General features: G+C 38.4%; 3 protein-coding genes across 3 annotated transcripts; 1 reads left to right on the plus strand and 2 right to left on the minus strand.

Annotated features, from left to right (window-relative positions):
- Positions 1 to 4,204: 4,204 nt before the first annotated feature.
- On the minus strand, positions 4,205 to 6,138 carry LOC140857274 (AT-hook motif nuclear-localized protein 23-like). Its single transcript, XM_073256050.1, has 2 exons — positions 6,004 to 6,138; positions 4,205 to 4,507 (listed from the first exon to the last, which is right to left on the minus strand). The coding sequence occupies exons 1-2, from the start codon at positions 6,136 to 6,138 to the stop codon at positions 4,205 to 4,207; spliced, it is 438 nt and encodes a 145-aa protein (XP_073112151.1).
- Positions 6,139 to 6,922: 784 nt separating this feature from the next.
- Positions 6,923 to 13,453, plus strand: LOC105043259 (probably inactive receptor-like protein kinase At2g46850). Its single transcript, XM_010920738.4, is given in 4 exon segments — positions 6,923 to 7,245; positions 7,248 to 7,868; positions 11,530 to 11,613; positions 12,184 to 13,453. Coding segments are annotated over 4 exon segments (1,944 nt in total). The 5' UTR covers positions 6,923 to 7,094; the 3' UTR covers positions 13,272 to 13,453.
- An 865-nt stretch (positions 13,454 to 14,318) lies between these two features.
- LOC105043252 (nascent polypeptide-associated complex subunit alpha-like protein 2) lies at positions 14,319 to 19,059 on the minus strand. Its single transcript, XM_010920726.3, has 4 exons — positions 18,838 to 19,059; positions 18,661 to 18,739; positions 15,563 to 15,696; positions 14,319 to 14,853 (listed from the first exon to the last, which is right to left on the minus strand). The coding sequence occupies exons 1-4, from the start codon at positions 18,928 to 18,930 to the stop codon at positions 14,512 to 14,514; spliced, it is 648 nt and encodes a 215-aa protein (XP_010919028.1). The 5' UTR covers positions 18,931 to 19,059; the 3' UTR covers positions 14,319 to 14,511.
- Between the last annotated feature and the right edge of the window lie 5,764 nt (positions 19,060 to 24,823).

Genomic DNA, 24,823 nt, shown 5'->3' on the forward strand with positions numbered 1-24,823 from the left:
AAAAAGCAATTGACAAGCCTCTAGGCAATATCAAGAGAAAGTGCTAAATTATTGCTATCAAGGAACAAACTTGTTGCATCTAGAGAACCAACTCTACATGCCTCTACTGTCCTCTCTCGTATTAACAAACACATCTCCCACCAAGTCAACTATTGATCTTGCCTTAAGAAGAAACAACAACCATCCAAAATAAGGGTTTATCAAAATTTGTAATCATAAAAGAAAGAAAATTCTCTAATCAATTTTTCTATGCCTTCTTTTGCCGCACCTTATGTGCTGGACCAGACTCATGAGTTACGAACCTTTTCTTTTAGATAAAGAAAGCTGAAACCACCTCAACCCTACCTAGCTGGGGGCCAAAATACTTGGGAGGTGGCACTTTTCAAGTTTTGAAACCCATCTCTCGCTTATAAGGCAAGAGGATACATCACGGAACTACAGGCTCAAGGGCACAAATTACAAACTTACATTCTACTGCACATAACACGATTTGAAATAATGACCACTATGTGCTTTCTTAGGTCTCATAATATCCATGCCTTTCTGCTAAATTAAACTCAATGTAAATTCAAATTTTGAAAATTACTTTGGAAAGTTCACAAAAATAGATAAACTTAGGATGCGTAGGTTGAATCATGCGTTTCTCACTTTTGAAGGATTTTTCGGATCATATGTACAATCACAGTGGAAAGCACAAATAAATCCATCATTCAAATATTTCGATGCAAGAATAATATGAAAATCAATAGAGAATTTCTTTTTAGAAATTCTTCCCTCTTCTTATTCTCGGAGAAGAAATCAAATAATATGAGAGAGAGACAGAGAAACTATCCGATAGTTTTTTTCTCCTCTAACTAATTCCTCTTATATTTGAATTTAAATCTTGGTCAGATTAATCCATCATAGACGGCTCTACCAGATCAAAAATCCAGCACTTACAATAATAAAAGTTTACAATATATCCATCATCTGGTTTCTATTCTATTACAATAGTCATTATACACCAAGAAAAGTAGGGTTTTATACTGTTTATCTAATGACATAGTACTTATATATTCAAAATCTCAATTAACTGAAAAATATGTTGGTTATGTTAGGTAGTTCCTCGAAATCCCTAGCCTCTTTTTCTTCGTTTATATAAACTGTATATTTGTCGATGGACATCCAAAATAACTATGTTGAAGGCATGATGGTGCCGGTACAAAAGAAAGGTACCGAGCGGCAATTATTGTGATTACAAGTAAAAGAGAGGAAGGTTATTTCAGTTTGAATAGTACGCCTCTCCCCTCTTGACCTACGCATACGTCCAGTGTGGTACGACTCACTTCTGCATCTCCACCCACAACCTTTCTCTCTCCTGACTCCGTTCACGGCCGAAAGAAGGAGGTTCGGATTGTCTCTTCCGCGCGTGAAAGAACTTTTGATGTTACATCACGATGTAAATCATTGGCTCATATCCCATATAGATCTCAAGACTGATTTGGTTGCAATATATTAATGAATAATTTAATAATTTTTAAAAATTATTTATTTAAAAAAATTATAAAAAATAATTTTTATTATATTTAATTGATAAAAAAAATATTTTAAAAAATAATACTGGAAAAAGATTGCTACGTTTCGTTTGAGATAAATCTACATAAAAATATAACTAAATTTATAAAAATATTTTTAAATATAAAATAATTTTTTAATATAAAAAAGCACTGTCATGTCCAATTAATTTTTATATAATGACTATAATCACATAGTCCTTTATATAATACTATGCTCATCTTAATTTTTTTAAAAAAACTGTTTATTACATGCATTTGGAAAGATATTGGAACAAATTTAATAATTATATATGCAGTTTTAATTAGGGATATTTTTGTCAAGTATGAATTACCATCACTCAAAAATTTATCAAATATCAACTCTCCCATGGTATTCGTTTGACTTTCTCTCATTAAAAAATAAATATGGGACACCAATTTTTTTACCATCTCTCTGTTCCACTTTTTATATCAAATATGATAACTTGACATGAGATTCACTTTTTCGTGCTAAATTATCCTCAACCAAATGCACCCATAAAGTCTTCTAAATTTTTCATCCATCGACTTGCATAGCTTTTGAAGTAACCATCATGTGACACAGCAGTCGAAGTCATAAAAAAAAAAATCATTCTTTCATGTAAAATATACAACCCAAACGCGATAAAAAATTATATTCTACATATTTTAACAACCTCAACATAAAGAAAAAAAGAAAGCTAAGCGCTTAGCTTCTTCCTTCCATTGTAGGAGAAGAGGATCAATGACGAAGGTATGTTTTCATGGCTATAAGTAGTGAAGATAATAGCATTAGCATTGATCGAACTCCCAGGAGTGATGGCTATCTGAATCATAGCTTGTGAGCCTCCTAGCTACAGTACTTATCCTCGTCCACAACCAACATCTTCCTCAAGCCAACCATCAATGCTTGCATTGTGAGCCCTTAGTCCATCGGCTCCTCCAATGTCGACCCTTCCCTTCTTTGCTGCTCCTGTTCCCCTCCCCCCCTCTCTGCCTCCAACTCTCTAATCCTCAATCCATGGTGTGGAACCCCCCTCCGGCTACCACCGCCTCCTCCATCACTATTCCTCCATAAGTTCTTTCTCATCCCCATCACCGTTGTTGTCTCCATTGATAGTCTCCTGATGACAACATCAGCAAGATCCTTGGTCTTTTACCAAATGCCAGTGAAGTTGGAGATGGAGGAGGACATGCTAGTCATGGGCGAAGTCTTGGAGAGCAACTCGGACTCGAGCTGCTCGAGGTCATCAATTTTCAAGTTTGGATCGAGTGATTAATTGTCATCCTTATTTTCGGCTCATAATGATAACATAATTATATTTGCTTGTACTATCTGCGACAATGCCATCCCATCACAATCCTTCAATCAATCGGGACTTAGTTGATTTTTTTATTATTTTATTTATGGATATGTAGCATGCATGAACTTATTGGTTCGGTATATCGTTAAGCTAGCATCGTTCCGAACACCCACTATGGCTACCTCATTCACCAATTTACCATTTTTGAGAAATTACTAGGTAAATCTGATCTACCAACTCAGTTATAGACCAAGTCTACTATATCCTATTATGCATCCATAAATAATAATTTAAAAAAAAAAAAAAAAACCTTACTTACATATCCCATGTCTTTTTTCTCAACATCTCTTATCACCACTCTTCCCATTCCATTCTCCTTTTGCCTCACTTGAAGCTAAGTGCCAATACCACCTCTTATGGGCTACTCCGACTCTCTCTATATACTCTTCTTCTCCTTAGTGAGCTCGACCATATGATCCTAATGATCGACATGGCCCGTCTCTTTGCCACCTATAGCATTTGCTCAACCATCATCACCGCACTGCACTCCTCCTCTACCTCTTCATCTCCACTCCTACCTCTCCTCCTCTCTTTTCTCCCTTAGCTTTAAACTCTACTCCATCCTCCCCTACCACCCCAACCATTCCACCTCCAATCTCTTTTCCATAATCTTTTCCTCTGATTTTGTCCCCTTCTTCAACAATGTCAATAACGACATCTTCGATGGCACTATTGATGACTACATTGATGAGATTGATATCTTGATAAAGATGAAGATTGGTTGTGACCGACCCCCACTAGCAATACTCCACCCCACCCTGCGTAGCCGTGCAAAGGGAGCAAAGAAATGGGGAGAGTGGCAATTGGATTTGGAGGTAGGTTGGATTTTTGAGAGGAGAGATATGGATATAGAAGGAAAGTTTATTTTTTAAAAAATATTTTATTTTTATGAATACATGATAAGATATTATACGTCCGATTTATAGCTGAGCTAGTATATCGAGTTTATATCATAACTTCTCGACATTCTCAATGTCTTCAACGTGAGATAGCAATATAGCTAATGTCTTCGCCCTTGCCAACAAAATAAGTTATTAGTTAGATCAGGTCTACCAGCTTAATAATAAACCAATCCTATTAGGAAGCACCACATAATATAAATATCCATAAGGGATCCACGTCAGCCAACCTATTAAGTAAAAAAGAGAGAGAAACAAAATTCAAATGCACTCTACTCTCTCTTTTTCCTCTTCCTCAGTGGCACCGCTGCCATCTCCTTTACTTCCTTATCCTCGAGCGACAGTTGCTTGTAGACGGCATCAGTGAATGGGGTGACAATCACCATCCCTAGGCCTGATGGAACCCGCCTTTGTCTGGCAGTGAGTAGATGGTCCATTCAGTGGCACTTGACGGCGAGGGTGCTAGGTGGAAGGCCTTGGATAGGGAGAGGATCTTGAAGCAGTTGTGGAGGGTGACGACAATCTCAAATAGTGCTACTAGCTGGCGAAGAGTTGCATTAGTTGCCACATCACTACCAATGAGAATGGACATACTGTGCTGCAACCAACGAGCAAATATGACAATGTCATCTATGATGTTGGTCTCGCTAGCAATCTTGAGGACATGGAAGCGGAGGGTGGCAAGCTCTCTCTGGTGATAATGATAGAAGGCATTAGCTTGTTTTTCAATCTGAGGAAGCGATCACAGTGGCCAAGGGAATCGATGCTAGTGGAGACATTGAGGACACTAGCAGAAGAGCTAGCTTACGATTTTGATAGATCTACTCATGATTGATCGGAGAGGGGGGCTCGAGAGGATGTCGATAGCACATGAAGCCGAAGAATGATAGTGCAATGGAATTGAGGAGTGGGCCCTTTTCATTTTAGGTTTTTGTTAGTGATGAAGGTAGGGGCAAGCGGGTCCTTTGCCCCCTTTTTCTCCCTTTTTAATCTGATATGTGGATAGGACCAATCTATCATTAAGCTGGTAGACTCGGTCTAACTAATAAGTTCTCCACCCTCAACAGTATTATCATTATTCAACAATATCACTATTGATGCCTTCATCATCATTAAGTTCTAAGTCTTCACCTCTGCTCTCCTGGCAATGCTAGTCTTGTGGGCTCATAGTCATTAATGTGAGCTCTTGGATTGTCATTATCGGCATTGGCTCTATATGATCAAAACTTCTCGATTGACATTAAGCTCGATGATGTGTGGATCCCTCATCCTCATCTGTATCTATCCTTAATTTATAGCACCACCTCTCTCTCTCTTGATAGGACAGATTACTTACACAACATGAGTATGAATACAACCAATAAGATCAGAAAAAAGAATATCTCAGACTGAGGCAGAATAGCAGCATCCATCCAGAGGATACCTCCTGAACAAGCGTTAATAAAATTGATGATCTAATTTGCAGTACTATTTCCCTCTCACTAGATATGTCTGATGCCCATGAAGACACGTCCCCCCAAAAGTCTCCAAATATCAATAATGGGTGGGTGCACACAAATAGATCTTGCCCGCCCACCTTTGCAACCAGCCCATTATCATGGTAGAGTCCCCCTCTACAATCAAGTGGTCAACCTTAAAAACTAGCCGCTCATGTGTAATACCCTCCTAGGCCATCCGTAGCTCCGCATAAGGAACAATGAACTCAAAGAGGTAGGTTCCATTGACAACAATGAGTTCAGAGTTAGGACCCCATATTACAAAATGGCTTCACCTCTGCTATCGGCCACACTATCTTTGAAGTTGATCTTAAGAAGATTCGAGAATAGGGATTTCCAAATATACTCGATGAGATGCTGCACAAGTATAGAGAGACTCCTAGATGAACCTCTCAATCTATAGCACCATCATTTTCAGCGGTCAACAATATTTCTTCCTCCTTCTATCATGAAGGCTCTTTCAACTTTAAGGCCATCCACAACAAGATTGTGCCTTTGAATGTTGTGCCAACTCCTGTAGGACCAATGATAATGTTATTGCAATGCCATTGATGTTGAGATGAACCCAGCCAATCACGATTTTAGATTATATCTTTTACGTAAAAGAATGATCGATATTTTTTTGCAACATCGTCACTTATATCTTGCTCCACGTAGATCTCAAAGCTCTCCAATATTTCCATTCATCCACCTGTGAATATATTGAAGCCACCGTTGCTTGATCCAATGGTGATTTGTGCGGAGGAAGGTGAATTCTTCCTTCGTGTGAAATATGCAATCCTGTCCCATCAATCGCCACATCCACTGAGATGCCGGCACGGAGCATGCCGGGTGGGAAGGACGCAAGATAGGGAGAAAATTAAAACTATGATAAGAAATGCTATCTGTTCTGATAGGAAATCCGCACCATTAAGTTCTAAAATCAACAGTCATGATTCATTCTCACATTTTTATTAAAAATATCAAAATTCAAAATATTTTATCAGTCCGAAATTCCGAATCTTCTCCAATCCTCACATGAATCAAAGCGACCTGTTATTCAATCACAAGCTACAGTGAATGTCATGATAGCGATGATTGAATAAGCCCTCCATGGTATATGAAGCAGCGGTCGTGTGCGACTTGTTCAATGATGGTCCCACCATGACTGACCACGGTTGGACAACCGAGCCCTCCGTTTCGTTTCATAAACGAAGCAGGACTCATTTTCAATCAGCAAAAAAGAGCTCTGCACGAACAACACCGCTTTATATCTTTTTTTTTTTGCATCCTTTATTCTCAACAATACGGGCACTGCGAGAACAGATTATTTTATTCTCAACTAAATTCTCCGGGTGCTGAGAGTTTTTTTTTTTTTTTTCTCTTTTCTGGGATTATAAAGTTATAACACAAACTAATAGCTTCAAAGCAGGTCCGTTAATTGGAGAATACGGCGTTACTAGTAACTTAGACCAAGGCACGAGCAACCCAATGGAGGTGATACCTCGATTATAAAAGGAAAAATCCACGTGTCAACATCATGAAATCAGATCACCTGTACATACTCTTTGTCCCGCTCCACCGACTTACCGTATTCCACCATTCAAACTTAAAAAACTATCCCCCCGACATGCCCCCGCCTCGCTCGCGCTCTCCCAGGCCTCGTTCCTCCGCCCCCGTCCCCGAAACCCGTTCCCGTCACCACCTCCCAACGACCCCCTCCCCGTACGGATCCCGGTCTCCCCTCTCTACTAAAAGTTCCTCCCTCCCCTCTCTCCATGGCATTGCTTCCCCACTCTCGCCATGCCTTGTTCCTTCCTCCTTCTCCTCCTCCTCCCCTTCCTCCCTTTCGCCTTTCCCCAAGCCCTTTTCCCTAACAAATGCGGCGAGCGGTGCGGTCACCTCCCCATCCCCTTCCCCTTTCACCTTAACTCCTCCTGCGGCCCCCCATCGACTCCTTCCGCCTCTTCTGCTCCACTGACTCCACCCCATCCGCCCTCTTCCTCACTCTCGGCTCCACCGACCTCCGCGTCATCGACTTCCTCCCCTCCGGGTCCCTCCTACTCGACTACTCCCCCAACTCCACCTCCTCATGTGACCCCTGGTACTCCAACGTCAACCGCTCCTCCTCCGTCTTCGACCGCAGCCCCTTCTTCGCCGTCACCGCCGACAATGTCCTCCGCCTCTACGCCTGCGAGGACTCCTCCGTCTGCAAGACCGGTTGCGACGGGATCGGCGTCGCCGGGGGCTGCGACGGCAAGCGGAGCTACTTCGGCTGCTGCTACCCGCTTTCCGATGGCAGTGTGTGGAAGCCGGGGGATGGGTTCTCGGTGTTCGCCGAGTTCGGTTGCCGGGGGTTCTCGAGTTGGGTAGTGCGGTCCGTGTCCGGGGAGGATGCTGTGGCCCAGAGGGGGATTGAGCTCGAGTGGGCCGTGCCGAGGGGGTATAACGGCGGGGAGGTGTGTGCGGTGGGGGCGGTTGCGGTGAATTCGACGGCGGTGCGGGATGGGTTGAGGTGTGCTTGCGGCGCCGGGTTCGTCGGGGATGGGTTTGCTGAAGGAGTTGGATGCTTTAAATGTAAGAATATCCAGATCCAAGTCTTCTTCTTCTTCTTCTGATAAAATTCAATCCCTTTTTATTTCGGAATTTCACGTTTGCTTTTATATTTACTCTATTTCTTCACTCGTCCTTACGTTACTTTCCGAGGTCTAAGTGATGTGCGTGGTACAAAGTTCATGGTGCAGAACTTTTTTTATTCATCTTTAGTTTCTGCTCACACAAAATAGATATGATCTTTTCCAGACTGGGGAATGTCGATGAAGCCTTTTTTAGGTCTGTCCATAGTACAAATTAGAGTCCAGTTACTCTGTTTCATCCAGAACAGATCGTAAAATGTTCCTTGATTTGAATGAAATCTTTTTGCTTCTTTGGTAGGAGGAAATCCATGTGTTTGATTTTGCGATTGAGTGCATCATATGCCTTTGTTAATTTTCTCTAAATGTGATGACTTCAGTTTTACTGATTTTAAATTGATTGTGTATTATCTGACACATTTTCAACCCTGACACCTTCTTGTTATTATTTATTTGTCATTTTATTTTCAGAGACGTTTGATGACTCTTGTTTTCTTCAGAGAAAAACAGATTTCCAAGAAATAGTGTATTTTAGTAGCACATATGATTGTTAGATTATGTGATATTGTCATGGTTAGAGGGTGAAATGGAATTGTGGCAACAGACTTAGCAGGGTAAGGGTATATGGATCAGTAGAACTAGAGCAAAACATATGGTGTTAATTTGGAGATTGAGGAACATGGAGGAGGCCTACTCAAAAACTAATCAGAATTGATAGCTGGGAGATGCATGTGAAGTAGGTTATAACTTGCCTCCTCAAACTAGTGAGAATTGACGGATGAGAGATGCATGGGAAGTAGATTATAGCTTAGAATCTAGGTGCCTATAGTGGCATACTGATCCAGTCATTTCTGTATCGAGATTTCAGTTGTATGATTTTTCCATGCATTAGAGATAAATGCTTTTATGATGACCAAAATGATGCTGTTTTACACTCATCAAGGTCATGCTGTAAGAATCGAGACCATGATGTAGATTTTGTCACCTTCTATCCAACACCAAAGATTGGAAAAGTAATGAAAATATGTGTAATTGAATTAACACTGTACACAAGTGGAAGATATGCGTTACAATTATCAAAGCTCCTTTCTTATTTGTGGGAAAAATATGTAGGAATTTGCATGCTCTGTTACATTGTATGGATTTTTATATTAGTGCAATGAAATACAAATATGAGGTGGATGCGGGTAAAATATTAATGATGGGTTGAGAAATAAGTAGGAGAAAGTTTGATTATGTGCATTTGCTATTAATCAAGGTATGAAACCTCATCCTCAGTCTCACAGAAAATGTCTTGGAAGTTTCCCATTTGATTTCATTTCTACCTAACTTAAATGCATTACATAAGAGAAAAATAAGAAAATAAATCTAACTAGGAAAAATACAACATATTTTATGGATATGTTGCCTAATGCACATTTTGACATGACAATCTAGAATACTAGAAATTGTAAATATTGTTCCACAAAGAAAAATAAGGTAGAGATGTGGAAAGACACCCTAATGTGCTATTAGTTTGACATTCTTATAGAGTATAATACGCAGTTTGTTTGTAGACTAAGACATGGAAAGTTTTTACTATGTTGTTTACACCACATCCCAACCTATAGTGGAAGTCCAAAGGCCGTTTAGATAGCAGTCATATGGCGGTGCTAGAAACAAAGAAATAATGAGAGGCTCTAACATTAGCAATAAAAAAGCGTTTAGGCTTTAATAAGATGAGCGTGGAGGCTATTAACTAGAGTAAAGTGTCGACTAGGATTGTTTATATCATGATCCCACCAGGGACATAAATATTGACTAAGATGGTGCCATGTGGTTACTTTTGAGGAAAGCTGAAAGGTAATTAAAAATTTGTGTAGCCACATGAGACTAGCCAAGTAGCATTTAAGAGGAGCTGATCAAAGCAGGCCGACTGACTATTTGAGATGCAGGTTGTGTCCCAAAGAATGCATTGATATAGGCAATTGTGAGTACAACCTACCTAAAAGGCTGGATATTGATTTAAAAGGCTGATCAAGTTCTATACTCAGATATCGGTCTGATACAGGGGAAGCTTGGGAGGATGACGTGTGGAGATGGTTCCTGAAACGCTAAGGCATAAAAAGTGGAGAAACAATTAGAAGTGATGGTGCTAACTGTCAGGAGAAAGTGGATGAAGTGTTAGTAACCAGAAAAGATAGGTGTCAATATGGGAGATTGACAATTGTTAAACGACTAATGAGAACATGCATATGTACTAAGCTGTAATTTTAAAAGAGAGCCTTTTGCCAATTGAATGATCAATATTTCCATTTTATCTTCCATTTATCCTTCTTTACTTTTATTTATCCTTTAACTTATATTTCGTAGTTCTTAGTGCACCTCCATAGTTACCACTTCCTTTCTTGGGAAGGTGGCGCTCATGTAGTGAAAGTCCTTGAAGGTTGAGGCAGTGGAACTCATTATTGTCAAGCTTTTTGGTTTGGACACCGGTGGCACACCTGTACATCGATCTAGCCACAAACTTGCTCTCCTTGACATCCCATCTTGAGAGAGAAAAAGAGGGGCACCGGTTGTCTTAGTGATAAAACATTATTTTTTCAGAATATAGTAGCAACACATTATAATTAAGTCATGTTAGTATTGTTTAACTATCCAATTTATCATCTTGATTAAGAAATCTAAAAGAATGGCTTTAAATGGTAGCCAATAAGAATGAAATTTGATTTTAAAATGTTTAAAATTATAAAATAATACTTAAAATACAATCAGAAGTTTATGACTTTTATGAAATATAGAATGGTGTTCCCACTAAATTAGCTTTACATTTTTTTTTAAAGAAAAAACAATGATCAAATGCTTTTAAATCTTTGCATTGAGTTCAGTTTTGCAAAAATTATTCCAAAAGGTGTGATCTATCAATTACAATCAATATTCTACTTCTTTAACTGATAGAAAAGAGGAAAATATGTTAAGGTCATGTTTGGATAGTCCTACAGAATTGGACTGAAAATTCCATAGGAATCGAGCCCGTTGGCATATCTAACTCGTATCTTCTAAGGGCCTGCCCAAATCCAGCCTTGGGTTGCAGGGAAAAAGGAAAAAGATCCATGCAGATCCTTTTTTTTTTTTTTCCTTCCAGATGAGGTTTTTAGTTGATAGAGCCATGCTTAAATGGATGGCCTAATCTACGAATTTTACAGAATTTTCAGCTCAGTTTTGTAGGAATATCCAAGCAGGCCCTAAAAATATGTTAGGTTTGGCCAAAACCTCCTTTTGGTAGCATGGAATGAAATCCTAAAGGATATTTTATTATTATTATTATTTTTGGTTTTGTTCAAAGAAACCATGCTTCTTTAGTGGAATTGCTTGTTTGACGCATGTCATCAAGGTGTCAAGTGTGTATAATGATTTCACCAAAGAAATCTTAAATTTGGATATCTATTTAGCTACATGCTTAGACTCTTGGTCACACATTCATGACAATCATACGAACCTCAGTTTTAATTTATTTTACGATGAATACATGTTTTGACAAAAAGCATTTAGCAAAAAATTAGAGAAAATATTTGTTTAATGCATGGTCTTCATGTTATGCATTGCTTGAATCTTGTTTTGCACAGCTTGTACTGACGATGGACAACCAAATGATGGCAAAGATTGCTGTAAGGGAAAGTTTTGCAGAAAGCGAGTTGCTATTCTAATTGGTATGCAATCTTTCATCCATCTTAATTTTGGTGCATATATGTTCTAGCTTTCTCACTTTACTGGTTGTAATCACAGTAATTCCTGCTATTTCCATTTGTGTTCCAGTTTGTAACTAATTTGCAACCTCGTTGATAAGCCATTTGCTGGAAATTCACATATGTGGCCTTGTTCTACTGTCAGAAAGATTTAGACGTATTTGGATATATATATATATATATATATATATATGTGTGTGTGTGTGTGTGTGTGTGTGTGTGTGTGTGTGTGTGATTCATTGATATGGGACAATTTAATGACACTTCAAATAGGTTTTTGTATTCTTTCTAGCAGCAACAATTGCATTCTGTTTTCTATAGGGTTGGCTTAATGCTGTTTTTTTTATCATTTTCTTTTTTTCCCTACAATTGTTGCTTAATGTTTTCTTCCTCCAAATCTAGCTTGCAGCATTTCTAATTTGGTTTGGTTTCAGAATCAGTTGGTTAAGCCTACACCCTGAGAAACCTGAAAATCAAATCTGCTTTTTGTTGTAATTTTTTCTTTATTTAATCTAAGTTATTGATTCCAAACAGGTGTGCTTGTTTCCGCTTTCTTTCTAGCTGCCACAATTGCATTCTGTTTTATCTTGAGACAGCCCATCAAGGCAACCATGTGGGATCTTGACCCGTTCTGTCTCCCAAGGATCCTTGGAAAGGCATGCAACACACGGCAATTTACATATCAAGAGCTGAAAGAAGCCACCAAGGGTTTTGAAGAAAATCAGAAGTTTGTTTGTGTTGATGGAACGGTCCATACTGGAGTACTTAATGATGGATCTCTTGTGGCAGTGCAAAAGGTAAAATGCGATACCCAACAATGCCTCCAGGAGATATTGGAGAGAGTAGAGCTTCTGTCTCAAATTTCTCACAGAAATATTGCCCGAGTTATTGGATTTTGTTTTGATTCGAACAGCACGCTACTTCTTGTTCATGAGTATTTTTCAAATGGGACGCTTGATGAACATTTGCAGCGAGAAAGAGGCAATTGTCTTAGCTGGTATTTTAGAATTAATATTGCTACTGAAGTTGCATGTGCTCTTGCATATTTGCAGCATGAGATTTCTACTCCAATCTACCTTCAAGACCTCAAATCCAGTGAGATCTTTTTAGATATTGATTACTCTGCTAAAATCGCTGGTTTTAATTTCCTGAACCCTGGACTGGGAAATGGTTCCTGCTCATATGTAGCCAGTTATGATTCAGATGCTGTCTTCAACTTTGGTCTCCTTTTATTGGAACTAATCATGGGTTCAAAGCATTATGATCTTTCAGAGCAGGTCTTGCCTAAGATAAACGAAAAAAGGTTTCATGAGATTGTAGATCCATGCATTGGATTTAGTGAGCAATCACAAATCCAACGTGAACAAATAGAAAGGGTTGCAGGGCTTGCTGTTCGGTGCTTATCAAGTAAGGAAGGTGGTGGGCCTTGTATGGTTGGAGTGATGCAGGAACTTTTACGTATTGTAAAAGAAAATGTGGGCAGCAGTAGTGGGACAGAGCCTGTATTGGAAGAGACATTCTCCAATTCAAGCCTACTTCAGATGATATCGATGTCTCCAGACTCTATACATCTCCCTTCAGGTGACAAGATGCGGTCTGGTACCATTTTGAGGATATCATAGGATGAAGGTACCTGTTAAAGAAATTTTATTTCAAGTGAAATGTGTATGAACTTTATCATCTTGAGAGTCTAAATGACGTGCTTAAATGAATAGATGCTATATTCCTGTATGTATATTAAGTTGTATCCTTTTAGAGACAACAAATAGTTTTAGTTGCCATCTTGTGGTTTGTTTGTCGTCAAGAGATATGGCTTTTATCTTTTCCAGGACGGTAAAATTATCCAGAACTCAGAGAAGAACATGAGACCCGATTTTCTTTTTTATTCCCCCCTTGCACCGTCTTTCTTATTATGTACTATATCCTTGTGCTGTCTATTTATTTATAGGTTTTTCTCCTTTCCATTGTGGGGTCATGGTTCATATTGCTGACATAGCAAAAAGTTACAAGGTCTGTTCCGTAGTACTATCTATTTTAATGCGTAACAGGGGACCTCATTTGCACAACATGAAGACAAGCAGCATCATTCCCAAACACTTGTCCTATTTCTTTTCCCTGCCTCCTCCCATCTATGATCCGACATAACCTCCTATTTCCATTCCCCTTAGCAAAGATTCACGCCTTAGTAAGGGACCTCTTCCTACATGGCCTTACCCCAGGTTAATTAACGCCTCAAGGACATGCGTACCCATTTTCTCTTACTTAAAAAGGTCCAGAGGAAGCAAAGAAAACTCCATCCTCTTTGTCCAGGTGGTGCCCATGTTATGTGCTAGGTGTTGCGCTCTTCAGGGGCAACGGAAGGAACATAACAGAGATTAAGCCTTGTGAATGATCCTTCCATCCTTTTATTCAATAGTTCCAAATCTAAAATGAATTGAACAAATAAATGGGCAAATCTGGACTTGAATGAACCAGTTACATGCTTGGCTGAAGTTGTTTCCTCTCTCTCCCCATCATTGCTAAATTTTCATTTCCGTGGAGTCAAATCGTAGGTGACTGTTCGAATGGATGTTTTAGGTAGTGAAGGGCATGCGACAGTCTTTTCTGAAAGACTAAACCCCATCAATAAACATCTTAAAGCATGATTAGTAAAAGAAAAGATTATGATCTAAGGTGAAAAGAATGCCATAATGGGAGTGTTTCCATGGACCCCGATGGGGCACAACTTAGACAACTTGAAAAATGTCACTTCAAAACCAACTAATTTTACGCTACGCATTAGTATCCGACACAATGCTGATGGAAATGCAGTAAACTTTAACAAGACATCAACCAGAAATGAACCTAAAGGGGTAAGACAAATTAGGCAGTGAGCTCCATGATAGCACTGACGATATCTCCATTGTGGGACTTCAGAGCCTTAACAGCCTTCCCTCTAGACACGCTAGCCTGTGTCATAACAAGATCAATGTCACGAGGCTCCACTCCAGTCTCATCTATTTCCTCCTCATCCTCATCAGCTGGTGCAGCAGCAGACACATCTGGCTTGGCCATAACATTGCTGAGGTCCGGCATCCTGAACTGCTGGGCAGCCTGTGTTTGTAGCTGGGAGCTCAAGTCCTCTATTTTTGCCTCACCAAATATGATATATGTTTCGGAGTTTGGGCTCTTGAAGACATCAGGTTTTGATATGATGAACAAGATCTAAAGTAGACAAGCAAAACATAAGTGATTGTGGCCGGATGCAAATGGCAATATTTGTCTAAAGGAGCATGCCATCGAAAATATGCCTTGCTCATGATCTTGTGGTACCTCTTCTTAAAATGATAATTTTCTGGCATTTAGTATTTGCTTGTCACAATTCTTTTGTCGTCTTAATGCAATTCTTTACATAATTCCCATATAATTAACATCATATTCCCAATATTCTCATTTTATGGAATAAACAAAAAACGCTAATCTAATGTTCTCATTACTACATTGTAGAGTTCTTCTCAAAAAATACTACTTTGTATAGTTTTGACAATATGCCACTTTTTATCCTCCTAGTATCACTGACGAAAAATGTGGCAGTGTTTCACTAAATTGTGTAACATAATATCAGCTTTGAAGCTACCCAAAGGAGCATCAATTCAAATGTATATTAAAATTCCACACCAGTTAGAGGTTCCTACCGGCCAATTTGATGGTTCACGTGTGAACTCTTCACCCAGTGTCAAAAATAGGCAGATTTGGTTGGATGCTACAAGCTCCTCATTCATTATATCACTGAACCTTAATTAGTTACAAGTCATCATGCATGCATGCATATTAATTTTTGTCGATGCCTGTGAATGTGAACAAGTGCATGTTGTTTATAGCACCAACCAGTTTAAATTTTATTAGACTCTGGAAGGAGTTGATATTTACTTACATTTTTGGTTCTCTTAATGGTAACCCTACTGACACCTGTAACAGGCTTCATCCCAAGCTTCTGCATTGCCTTGCGGCTCTTTTTCTCGCTCCTGCTCTGCTTGGAGCTATCATTTGCACCTGCTCCTTGTTCACCTGTGTGGAGATCAAAGGAAAAGATACTTCCAGAGAAAAGCAAGAAAAAGATATCACAAAATGCGAACATGTGATTTATTACTAATCAGATCATATAATAAACTTTCAGTCACAAACCATGTCTTTTTTATAGGCAAAGAATTGCCAGTATCTTGTCAGGTAAAGATGATTGACAGAAGAATTCTGCAAGCTGGACTTGTACAAAAAGGTAATCAATTAATATACCTTAAATAATAGTAGAGTACTGATACTGAAGTTCATCATTCTTCTGATGATCACAGGGCACAAGGCAAAGAAGGAAACTGCGGAGCATAACAGCTGGCAAACTACCACAGGAGGCTACTATTTGAACATGTAATTGGACATATTACATAAAGTTTGGACGGTAGCTTAAGATGCACTTTTGGTGATGTAGTGAAATAGCTTGGGCTACTAGGCGGGATTGAGGATCAAAAGGAAGCCATTTCAAAAGATGAAACCAATTCCCCATTTCCAGCCACTTTTTTAATCAAAACATATTAGATCAGGTTATTTGTGTTAGTTCAAATTTTGAACTTCAGCCACAGACAATTGAAAATTTTTCTTACTCCATGTCACTAAGACAGCACCAAACAGAACATCATGACTCAAACTTTTGAGCAGCCTAAGTAAATATGTTTCACAGCATTTGAAGGACCAACAGGAAAGGAGCCCATGCAATTGAAATCCCTGAATTATCCAAACAAGGACTCATACATAAACATACTCGTTGAGTCTGGAAGGAGCATGCGACTAATGAAATTGTTCAAAAGTCTTAAACTTGTGCCAAAACAAGAACTGAGTTATTCAACATCATTAAAGACATCTTCCGAAATTAGTGGCTATCCCTAAGCATCTAAAATGATCTCTTGCTCCGGTTGTGCAGTGAATAAGGTTACTTCCCAAAAAGCCTCATGATTCCCCTAAAAAATGCTTTGGAAATTACACTTCCACAATTTCCTGTGATGTGAGTGATGACACTTTAAGTTGCAAATCATAAAGCATACATTTTGGGGTGCAAACTAGTTCATATATCCGCAAAGACACGAAGTCACTTACACGCAACATGCGATCAACAAGGAACAAATATCTATCATAGTTATCAGCTTTTCCTTGTCTTTCTTTCCCTTGTTGTTTCTTCTTCTAAAACTTATGGTTACTAGTCCTCTTTTTTTCTTTTCGCTTTTCTGTTTCTCCTAAAACTGTTAAAAACAGGAACTTTTGGTCTAGCAGAAACCAAAATTGAAATTAAGGTTCCAAGCCATGGTTTGAATTATGATCCTGCATGGAGAAGATCTCACATCAAGAGTCCAGGAGTCCAGCTGCAATTTGCAACCAATAGAGTGTGAGCAAGAAAGCATGGAGAGTAAAGTTGGGAAATCTTGCACACCATGGTGCATGAATAGCCAATGACAACAACCCACGCTGACAATATGAGAGTTTACATCAATGAAGATGGACAAAAACGAGATAAGAGGACAAAGTGTTATAATCCATGCAATGTTAAGATCCAAATCCCAACAAAGTTTGGTATTTATGAAGGGCAAAATCTTAAAAAAGTCAACAAATCAACAAGTTTTAAGCAAAGAAGGTTTGTGATGGAAATGAAAACTCATCCAATAAGAGTATCCTGAATGCCCTTACCGATCGATTATGTATAGGTTTCCAACATGGGGCAGGAGACGTGTAATAGATTGCCTAGTTGGGTTGAGCTGTTTAAAAATTAAATATTATTAGGCTTTTTCCTTTATCAATTTATGATCAAGGAGACATTGTACTTGGATCCTTCACCAAATGGGTCCTTATTAGACAGCTATTAAAGTGTCTTTGTAAAGCTTCATGCCTTGAGAGTTATAACAGGAATTCAAGCATTTGTTGTCATTTCTATCTATATAAATCAGGTGGTGTGCTAACAGAACACTCAAATCACACAAAAAACAGAAACATATTTATGTACATACACAATGTAATCACTCATGCTTCATAGGTAATAAATCATAAGAAAATTCAATATACATATGTAACAAATCAATGGACATAATTAAAAAATAAGTGATGGTGTTACTAATTTATCTTGAGGTGATGGTAAGTGGCTATAAGAGGGTTCTCAAAGCACTAGTTGGTGGAATGAAAAGACGCACATGTCTTTTCCGTATCAATTCCATAAAGGGTATGTTTGGTTGGAGGGAGTTAGGCTTTGAAATAAGAATGGAAATGAGTAACTTCTATTCCAGCTGTTTGGTCGGAGAGAGTTCCATTCCTATTCTGATTCCAAGGAGGAATGGGAATGTTTTAATCTCTCAAAATCCAATTTAAACTCTCAATACGTGGGGGAATATGACCATTCCAATTCTGATTCTGGCCGCGAATCAAACGCACCAAAAATGTGTATCCATCACCTCCTTGGCCACAAGCAACAAGTAAATTTGGTATAGCAGAATTAATAATAACTCAAGTCCCAACTGAAACACAATTGTCTGTTCCATTCTTCCTCTTCTTGAAACCGTTCAAGACTCCCCAAAGAGTTATACATGGGGTCAACAGCCACAAAAAACACTAAGGGCATGTTTAGTTGAGGGAAGTTGGATTTGGGAATGAGTGACTCTTCTTCCAGCCATTTGGTTGGGGGGAGTCCCACTCCAATTGGGAATGCCCAATACCCCAAAACCCAATCCCTACTCTGCCATAGGATTCAAATTCCAATTCCAATTCCCAATTCCTAATATACCATTCCATTCCAATCCATTCCAATTCTAGCGGCGAAATAAACACAACCTAAGCGACCATTTTCTGTCAGATTACGAAAAACAGCTATGCAGTCTTCAGCGACGAATAGCAGGCATGCAAAATACTAGGGTTTTACGTGGAAAGCAGACAGAAGAAATACAGAATGGCACCAATAAAGAAAAGAAAAATATCAGAAGGAGGAGAAGAAAGAAAGGGGACCTTGGGCTTCGTCATCGTCGTCGTCATCCTCGTCATCGTCTTCGTCCTCCTTGACGTCCTCGATGACGGGGGCATCGTCCTGTAAAGGCGAAACGAAAATAAATCAATCCATGTTCTAGTTTTATTCCGGTGACTAAGAGACGAAGAGAAGCAAGTGGTATTGTGATGGTAGAAGACCTGCTGCTGCTGCTGCTCTTGTTGTTGTTGTTCCTCTTCTTTGAGGGAGGAGAGAAGTTGCTCTTCTTCTCCTTGGACGACGGGGCCCGGCATCTTCTTCTCTCTTCTCTTTCTGGGCGGGGGCGGCGGCGGCGGCGGCGGCGGCGGCGGCGGCGGCGATGGCTGCTTGGCCGGAGCTTGGGGGGTCTCAGGAGGAGCGGCGACGGGTTGTCCACGCAAACGGAGCCCTTTTATCTTTTGCTCCTGTTTGCCACGTGGCTCGCACGTGACCAATGCCGTATAATGCTTCGGGGTATCATTTAGCGGGCGGTGATTATGCCATAACTAACCACACTACTGTTTGGGGCATGCGATGCTTTAGAATCCACAATCAAGAGTCAGGGAATGTGACATACAGAAACATTTTGATTGGTGAACGATGTGTTGGAAAATATCATGACCACATGACTTTGCTGAATTAAATATAAATGTTTTTGTATCAACCTTTAGATATTTTAGGTGTGCATTCCCCAATCTAAATCCGATAATAAAATAGACTTGACATGTTAGCTAATATTAATTTTTACTACCAAGCTCGAGTAGGAGCATGGCTCGTCTCAGTCCGATTCCATCCCTATAAATAGCATAAGAAGATTTGATATTACTTGAGCTGTATGATGGTCAATCAAAAATAGTAATAATATTTTGATATTATTTAAGCTATATGATGGTTAATTAGAAATAACAGTAATTTTGATCATTCTGATTATATTATCTTTAAAAAGGATGCTTCATTTCTTGAAGGAATCAGGATTATTCTATTCTTTACACAAGCTACCTTGAAAAGGTCGAGAATTTTAGTGATATTAACTAGATGATCAATTCTCTTGATATCAAATCTATTATTAGTTATCTTTTTGTTTTTGGTAATATCTTTGGGATTTTTCAAGTAAACGACAATTTCATGGAGTTATCGTTGAGATTAGATATCCGACTGTTATGACTGGAGATCCAATAAAAAAAGTTCAATGTGGTACATATGATGTTAATTAAATGGCCAAGTTAGAGCATTAATTTGAGCATATGAGTATACCAAGGGTATGTCTCTGCCTCATTCCTATATTGATAAATGCTCAAGATAATTTTCTATGATTGCATTGCACTCCTAATGGTTTCAAAGCAGATTGTCTACAGGATACCAAGTCACAAGCATCCCTAAAGGACATGCCTATATGAGAGTAGTTGTGAAGATGGTGACCTTAGGTCTAGGCCAACCTATGAACTCTCATGAAAATCAAGTTATTAGTGGACGAAATGGTAGCACTAATATTCTTTGAAACACGTTACTTGATTTATACTATAAGAGTGAGTTGTTAAAATTCTATTATAGCTCCTTAAATGATATAGTCAATACTAAGTAAGGTTAAGTCCATGTGACAACTCATTTATTTCACAGTATAGTTGCTAAGAAAAGATAATATGTATTGGTGTTTCAATTTTAGTACTTGAACTTTTATAGGGGAATGCTAGATAATATTTAATTATTTAATATTTTCTGATTTTTTATAGTCGGAAAAGTGTAATCATGTAAACCTTCATTCCTCATCTACCTCAACAAATTACTTCAGTCATGTATTGGAAAAATTGATGTGAGACAAATTGCATTTGATACTTCTCGGCGAATTGGATATTTGGGCCTTTTGGGCTGCTCTATGCATCCGCATGCACATGCATTTTGCTAGATAAACGGCTCATAAGTGCAGAACAGGTTGACCATGCTTTTACGATCCTATCTTTTGCTTTTAATTACTGTCTTGACTTATATATTCTAGAATTATGTGGTATTTACTCTGGTTTTTAAATTCCCTTGATCATGCAAGATTTATTAGGCTAGCCATTGGAGTGGATATTATGGCTAGGTTAGTCGTGATCGCTATATACAAAGGCCATGGCCCAGTTTTTACAACGCAAATCAGAACTATCTCTCTCTCTCCCCTTGCAATAGAGAGCTCCAGCTCTCCTTTTCTGTCCTCTTCTCTCTCTCTCTCTCTCTCTCTTCACTTCCCAACTAATTCTATAATTCTACTAAATTTCTTGCCTTTTATTTTCTCATATTTGTATACTTTCGAAGTATTGATTTTGGACAATTGAAGGAGTTGATCAGAACCAAAGCATAAGGCCATGACTCTTAGGACAATGCTGGCACGTCTCCATGCAGGTTCTCCTAATGTTCAGTTTGTTACTTATAAAGTATTTTTAGATTTCATTTATAATTATTTTGTCATATAATTTTATTATTTTATTAATGTTTACCTCTAACTAATAGGCCCTATATGGCATAACCAAAGTCTGCAATATACACCTTTGTTTTTTTTGGTGTTTTTGTATTTTACCATCAGTAGCTCATGCGTTAATTAAGATCACACGTACACAAAAAGCGTAAAAAATCCTCTATGTTATGCGCATGGCACCGTAGAATGCAGTGCATTTGTAAATGACGGCCATCAGAAATTGAACGGCCATCAAATAATACATGTTGTACATATGTATGACATGGCCCGCATCAATGCACTGTTGGATGAGTGCTGCAAAATTTCAGGAGTTAGTTATGCAGATTCATCCCATTTTGAGAAGAACTAATCCCATATTTATTTCTGTTATCCAAGTGGCAAATTATGAGTTTGTGTTTACTTAGTCTTTGCAAAAAAACTGGACACAATCAGTCCATGATCTACCCATGTTCTTAGTTCTGTTTTCATCCTGCATGTCATGTTCTTCTTTATTTATAGCTCTGTAAAGCCTATTTAAAGGCAGTAGATGTTAATCAATGAGGGAGTTTATTTTTAGTGTATTTTCAATTCATCTTTGTGCTCCAGCAAATCTATTTCCTCTTTCCTTTAGTTTTTCCACAGAATTCTGATGTATATGTGCAGAAGTTCTTGATTTCAGCAGCAAACTTGATCAAGCCCACCATTGCTTCAGCTCCAACAGTGGTATCAGAGCTAGGTTGGAGATCATCAAGAGGAGAAGACTCAACGCAGAGGGCTTCCTAAGGCAAGGTGATTCTACAGAAATTTCTCTGATAAAGTCTGCACACCATTTGTTTGTTGAAAAGTCTCTTAAAGTAAGACATGGCAAATACTAATGGTATGAATCCATTGATTCCTATTTTTAATGGGCGAGCATATGAATCCTGGAATATTAAGATGCGTCAGTTTTTCATTTTATTAGATTTATGGGATATGGTTGAAAATGGTTATGCAGAGCCAACAAAAGAAGAGGGAAGATTGACTCCTGCTCAAAGGAATGAGCTCAAGGACAACAGAAAGAAGGATGCTAAGGCATTTGTAGCAATACAATAAGCAGTTACTGACTCCATCTTTCCAAGAATTGCTGGAGCGAGTTCAACAAAAGAAGCCTGGAATATATTGAAGGAGTATCAAGGAACTGAAAAGGTAACTGCTGTAAAACTCCAAACTTTTCGGCGTGAGTTTGAAAACCTAAGAATGAAGGATGGTGAATCTGTGGATGAATTTTTTTTAAAGGTTACTATTTTAATTGGTCAATTAAGATCCCTTGGAGAAGAAATTTCTGAACAAAAAGTTATTGAGAAAGTGTTAAGAAGTTTGCCAACTAAGTTTGATAATATAGTTGCAGCTATTGAAGAAAGTAAGGATCTCTCTACTTATTCTCTCACTCAACTAATAGGATCTTTATTAGCTCATAAGGAAAGGCTCAACAGGTCAGCAGAGAAAAGTGTTGAACAGGCTCTTGCATCAAAGCTAGAAATTATAGAGAATGCTGGAAAAGCTAAGACATCTGAAACTCATACAAACAGAGGTCGTGGTAGAGGTTCCTACCGTGGAAGAGGTGGTTACAGAGAAAGAAGAAGAGGAAGAGGTAGAGGAAGGTCTGGTTATGATCAAAGAGGCAATCACAATGAAAGAGGTAATTATCATGCTAATGTTCAATGCTATTTCTGTAAGAAGTATGGTCATATAGAAAAAGATTGTTGGAAAAAGGCTAATCACCAAGCTAATATTAGTGAAGAGAAAGAAGTTGATAACAATATTTTTCTCACTTGTCTAAATGCAAAAGAGAGTATAGATGATGTTTGGCTACTAGACAGTGGATGCAGCAACCATATGACAGGTTTATGGAGTCTCTTTAAAAGCATAGATGAATCAATGAATGTACAGGTTCAACTTGGTGATGGGAAGTACGTTCAAACTGCTGGAAAAGGAACAATTATTGTGAAGACTAAATCAGATAATGAGAAACAAATCTCAGATGTTCTTTACATTCCTGGTTTAGCTCATAATCTTCTAAGCATTGGACAATTAGCTCACAAAGGATATCTAGTTATATTCCATGAAAATACTTGTGAAATACTTGATCAGAAATCTGGCCTCACTATGATGACAATTGAAATGACAGCAAATAAGATGTTTCCTGTGAATTTCTCTTGTATTGATGATTATGCACTTATGGCTAGCTCTAAAACTGATTCTTGGTTATGGCATATGAGGTACGGTCATTTATATGTTAATGGTTTGAAGTTGCTAAAGCAGAAAAATATGGTTTATGGACTATCCAACATTGAGAATATTGATCATGCATGTGAAGGATGCATCTATGGGAAGCAACACAGGGCAAATTTTTCAATCAAAAAGTCTTGGAGAGCTAAGGCACCACTTGAGTTGGTCCATGCAGATATCTGTGGACCAATGAGAACTTCTTCATTAAGTGGCTGTAAGTACTTCTTTCTATTTGTTGATGATTTTAGCAGAATGAATTGGGTGTATTTTTTGAAGTTCAAATTTGAAGCTTTTTCTAAGTTTCTGCTATTTAAGAAGTTTGTTGAGAAGCAGTCCGACTATATCATTAAAACATTGCGAACTGATAGAGGAGGAGAATTTTTTTCTAATCAATTTACTTCATATTGTCAAACTCATGGTATTCACAGGCAATTAACAGCAAGCTACACACTCGAACAGAATGGAGTGGCAGAGAGAAAGAATAGAACTATAGTTGAGATGACAAGGAGCATGCTGCAAGCAAAAGCTCTTCCAAATTCCTATTGGGCTGAAGGTGTTGCAATAGCAATTTATCTTTTGAACCGATCTCCAACAAAAGCTGTTCTAAATCAAATCCCATATGAAGCATGGAGTGGAAAAAAACCTCAAGTCACTTAAAAGTTTTTGGTTTAGTTGCATATGCTCATATCAGTCCTGATGATAGACATAAACTTGATAAGAAAAGTGTTAAATGTATTTTTGTGGGATACATTAATGAGACTAAGGGATACCGGTTATTTGATCATGTTGCAAAAAAACTAATCATAAGTAGGGAGTTGTTTTTGATGAACATAGCTGCTATGAATTGAATAAAGTTGAGCAGAATTCTCCTAAGTTCATAGAAGTGGAGATGAAACCTGAAATAGAAAAACTCCCTATAATGACTATAAGTGGCAGTCCCTCTACTTCAAATTCAAGAAGTTCTCCCAGAGAGATGCAGCAATTAGAGAACATATACAGAACTTCTTCACAAAATGTAAGATCATTAAGAGAAATTTATGAAAGTTGTGATTTTGCACTTGCTTTATTAGAACCATCATGTTTTGAAGAAGCCAATCAAAAGGAGGAATGGAGAACAGCAATGAATGAGGAAATGACAGCTATAGAGAAGAACCAAACATGAAAATTAGTAGACTTACCGCAAGATAAAGATGTAATTGGCTTGAAGTGGATCTTTAAGACAAAGCATGGGGCAGATGGAAGAGTGCAAAGGCATAAAGCCAGATTGGTCGCAAAAGGCTATTCACAGCTACCAGGTATTGATTTTAATGAAACATTCTCACCTGTTGTAAGATTTAAAATTGTTAGGACTATTTTGGCTTATGCTGCACAAATGAAATGGCTAGTGTACCAATTTGATGTAAAATCTGCATTTTTAAATGGTATTCTTGAAGAAATAATCTTTGTAGAGCAGCCAGAAAGGTTTGTGA

The sequence above is a fragment of the Elaeis guineensis genome, chromosome 4 (assembly GCF_000442705.2).
Source record: "Elaeis guineensis isolate ETL-2024a chromosome 4, EG11, whole genome shotgun sequence".
Classification (NCBI taxonomy): domain Eukaryota; kingdom Viridiplantae; phylum Streptophyta; class Magnoliopsida; order Arecales; family Arecaceae; genus Elaeis; species Elaeis guineensis.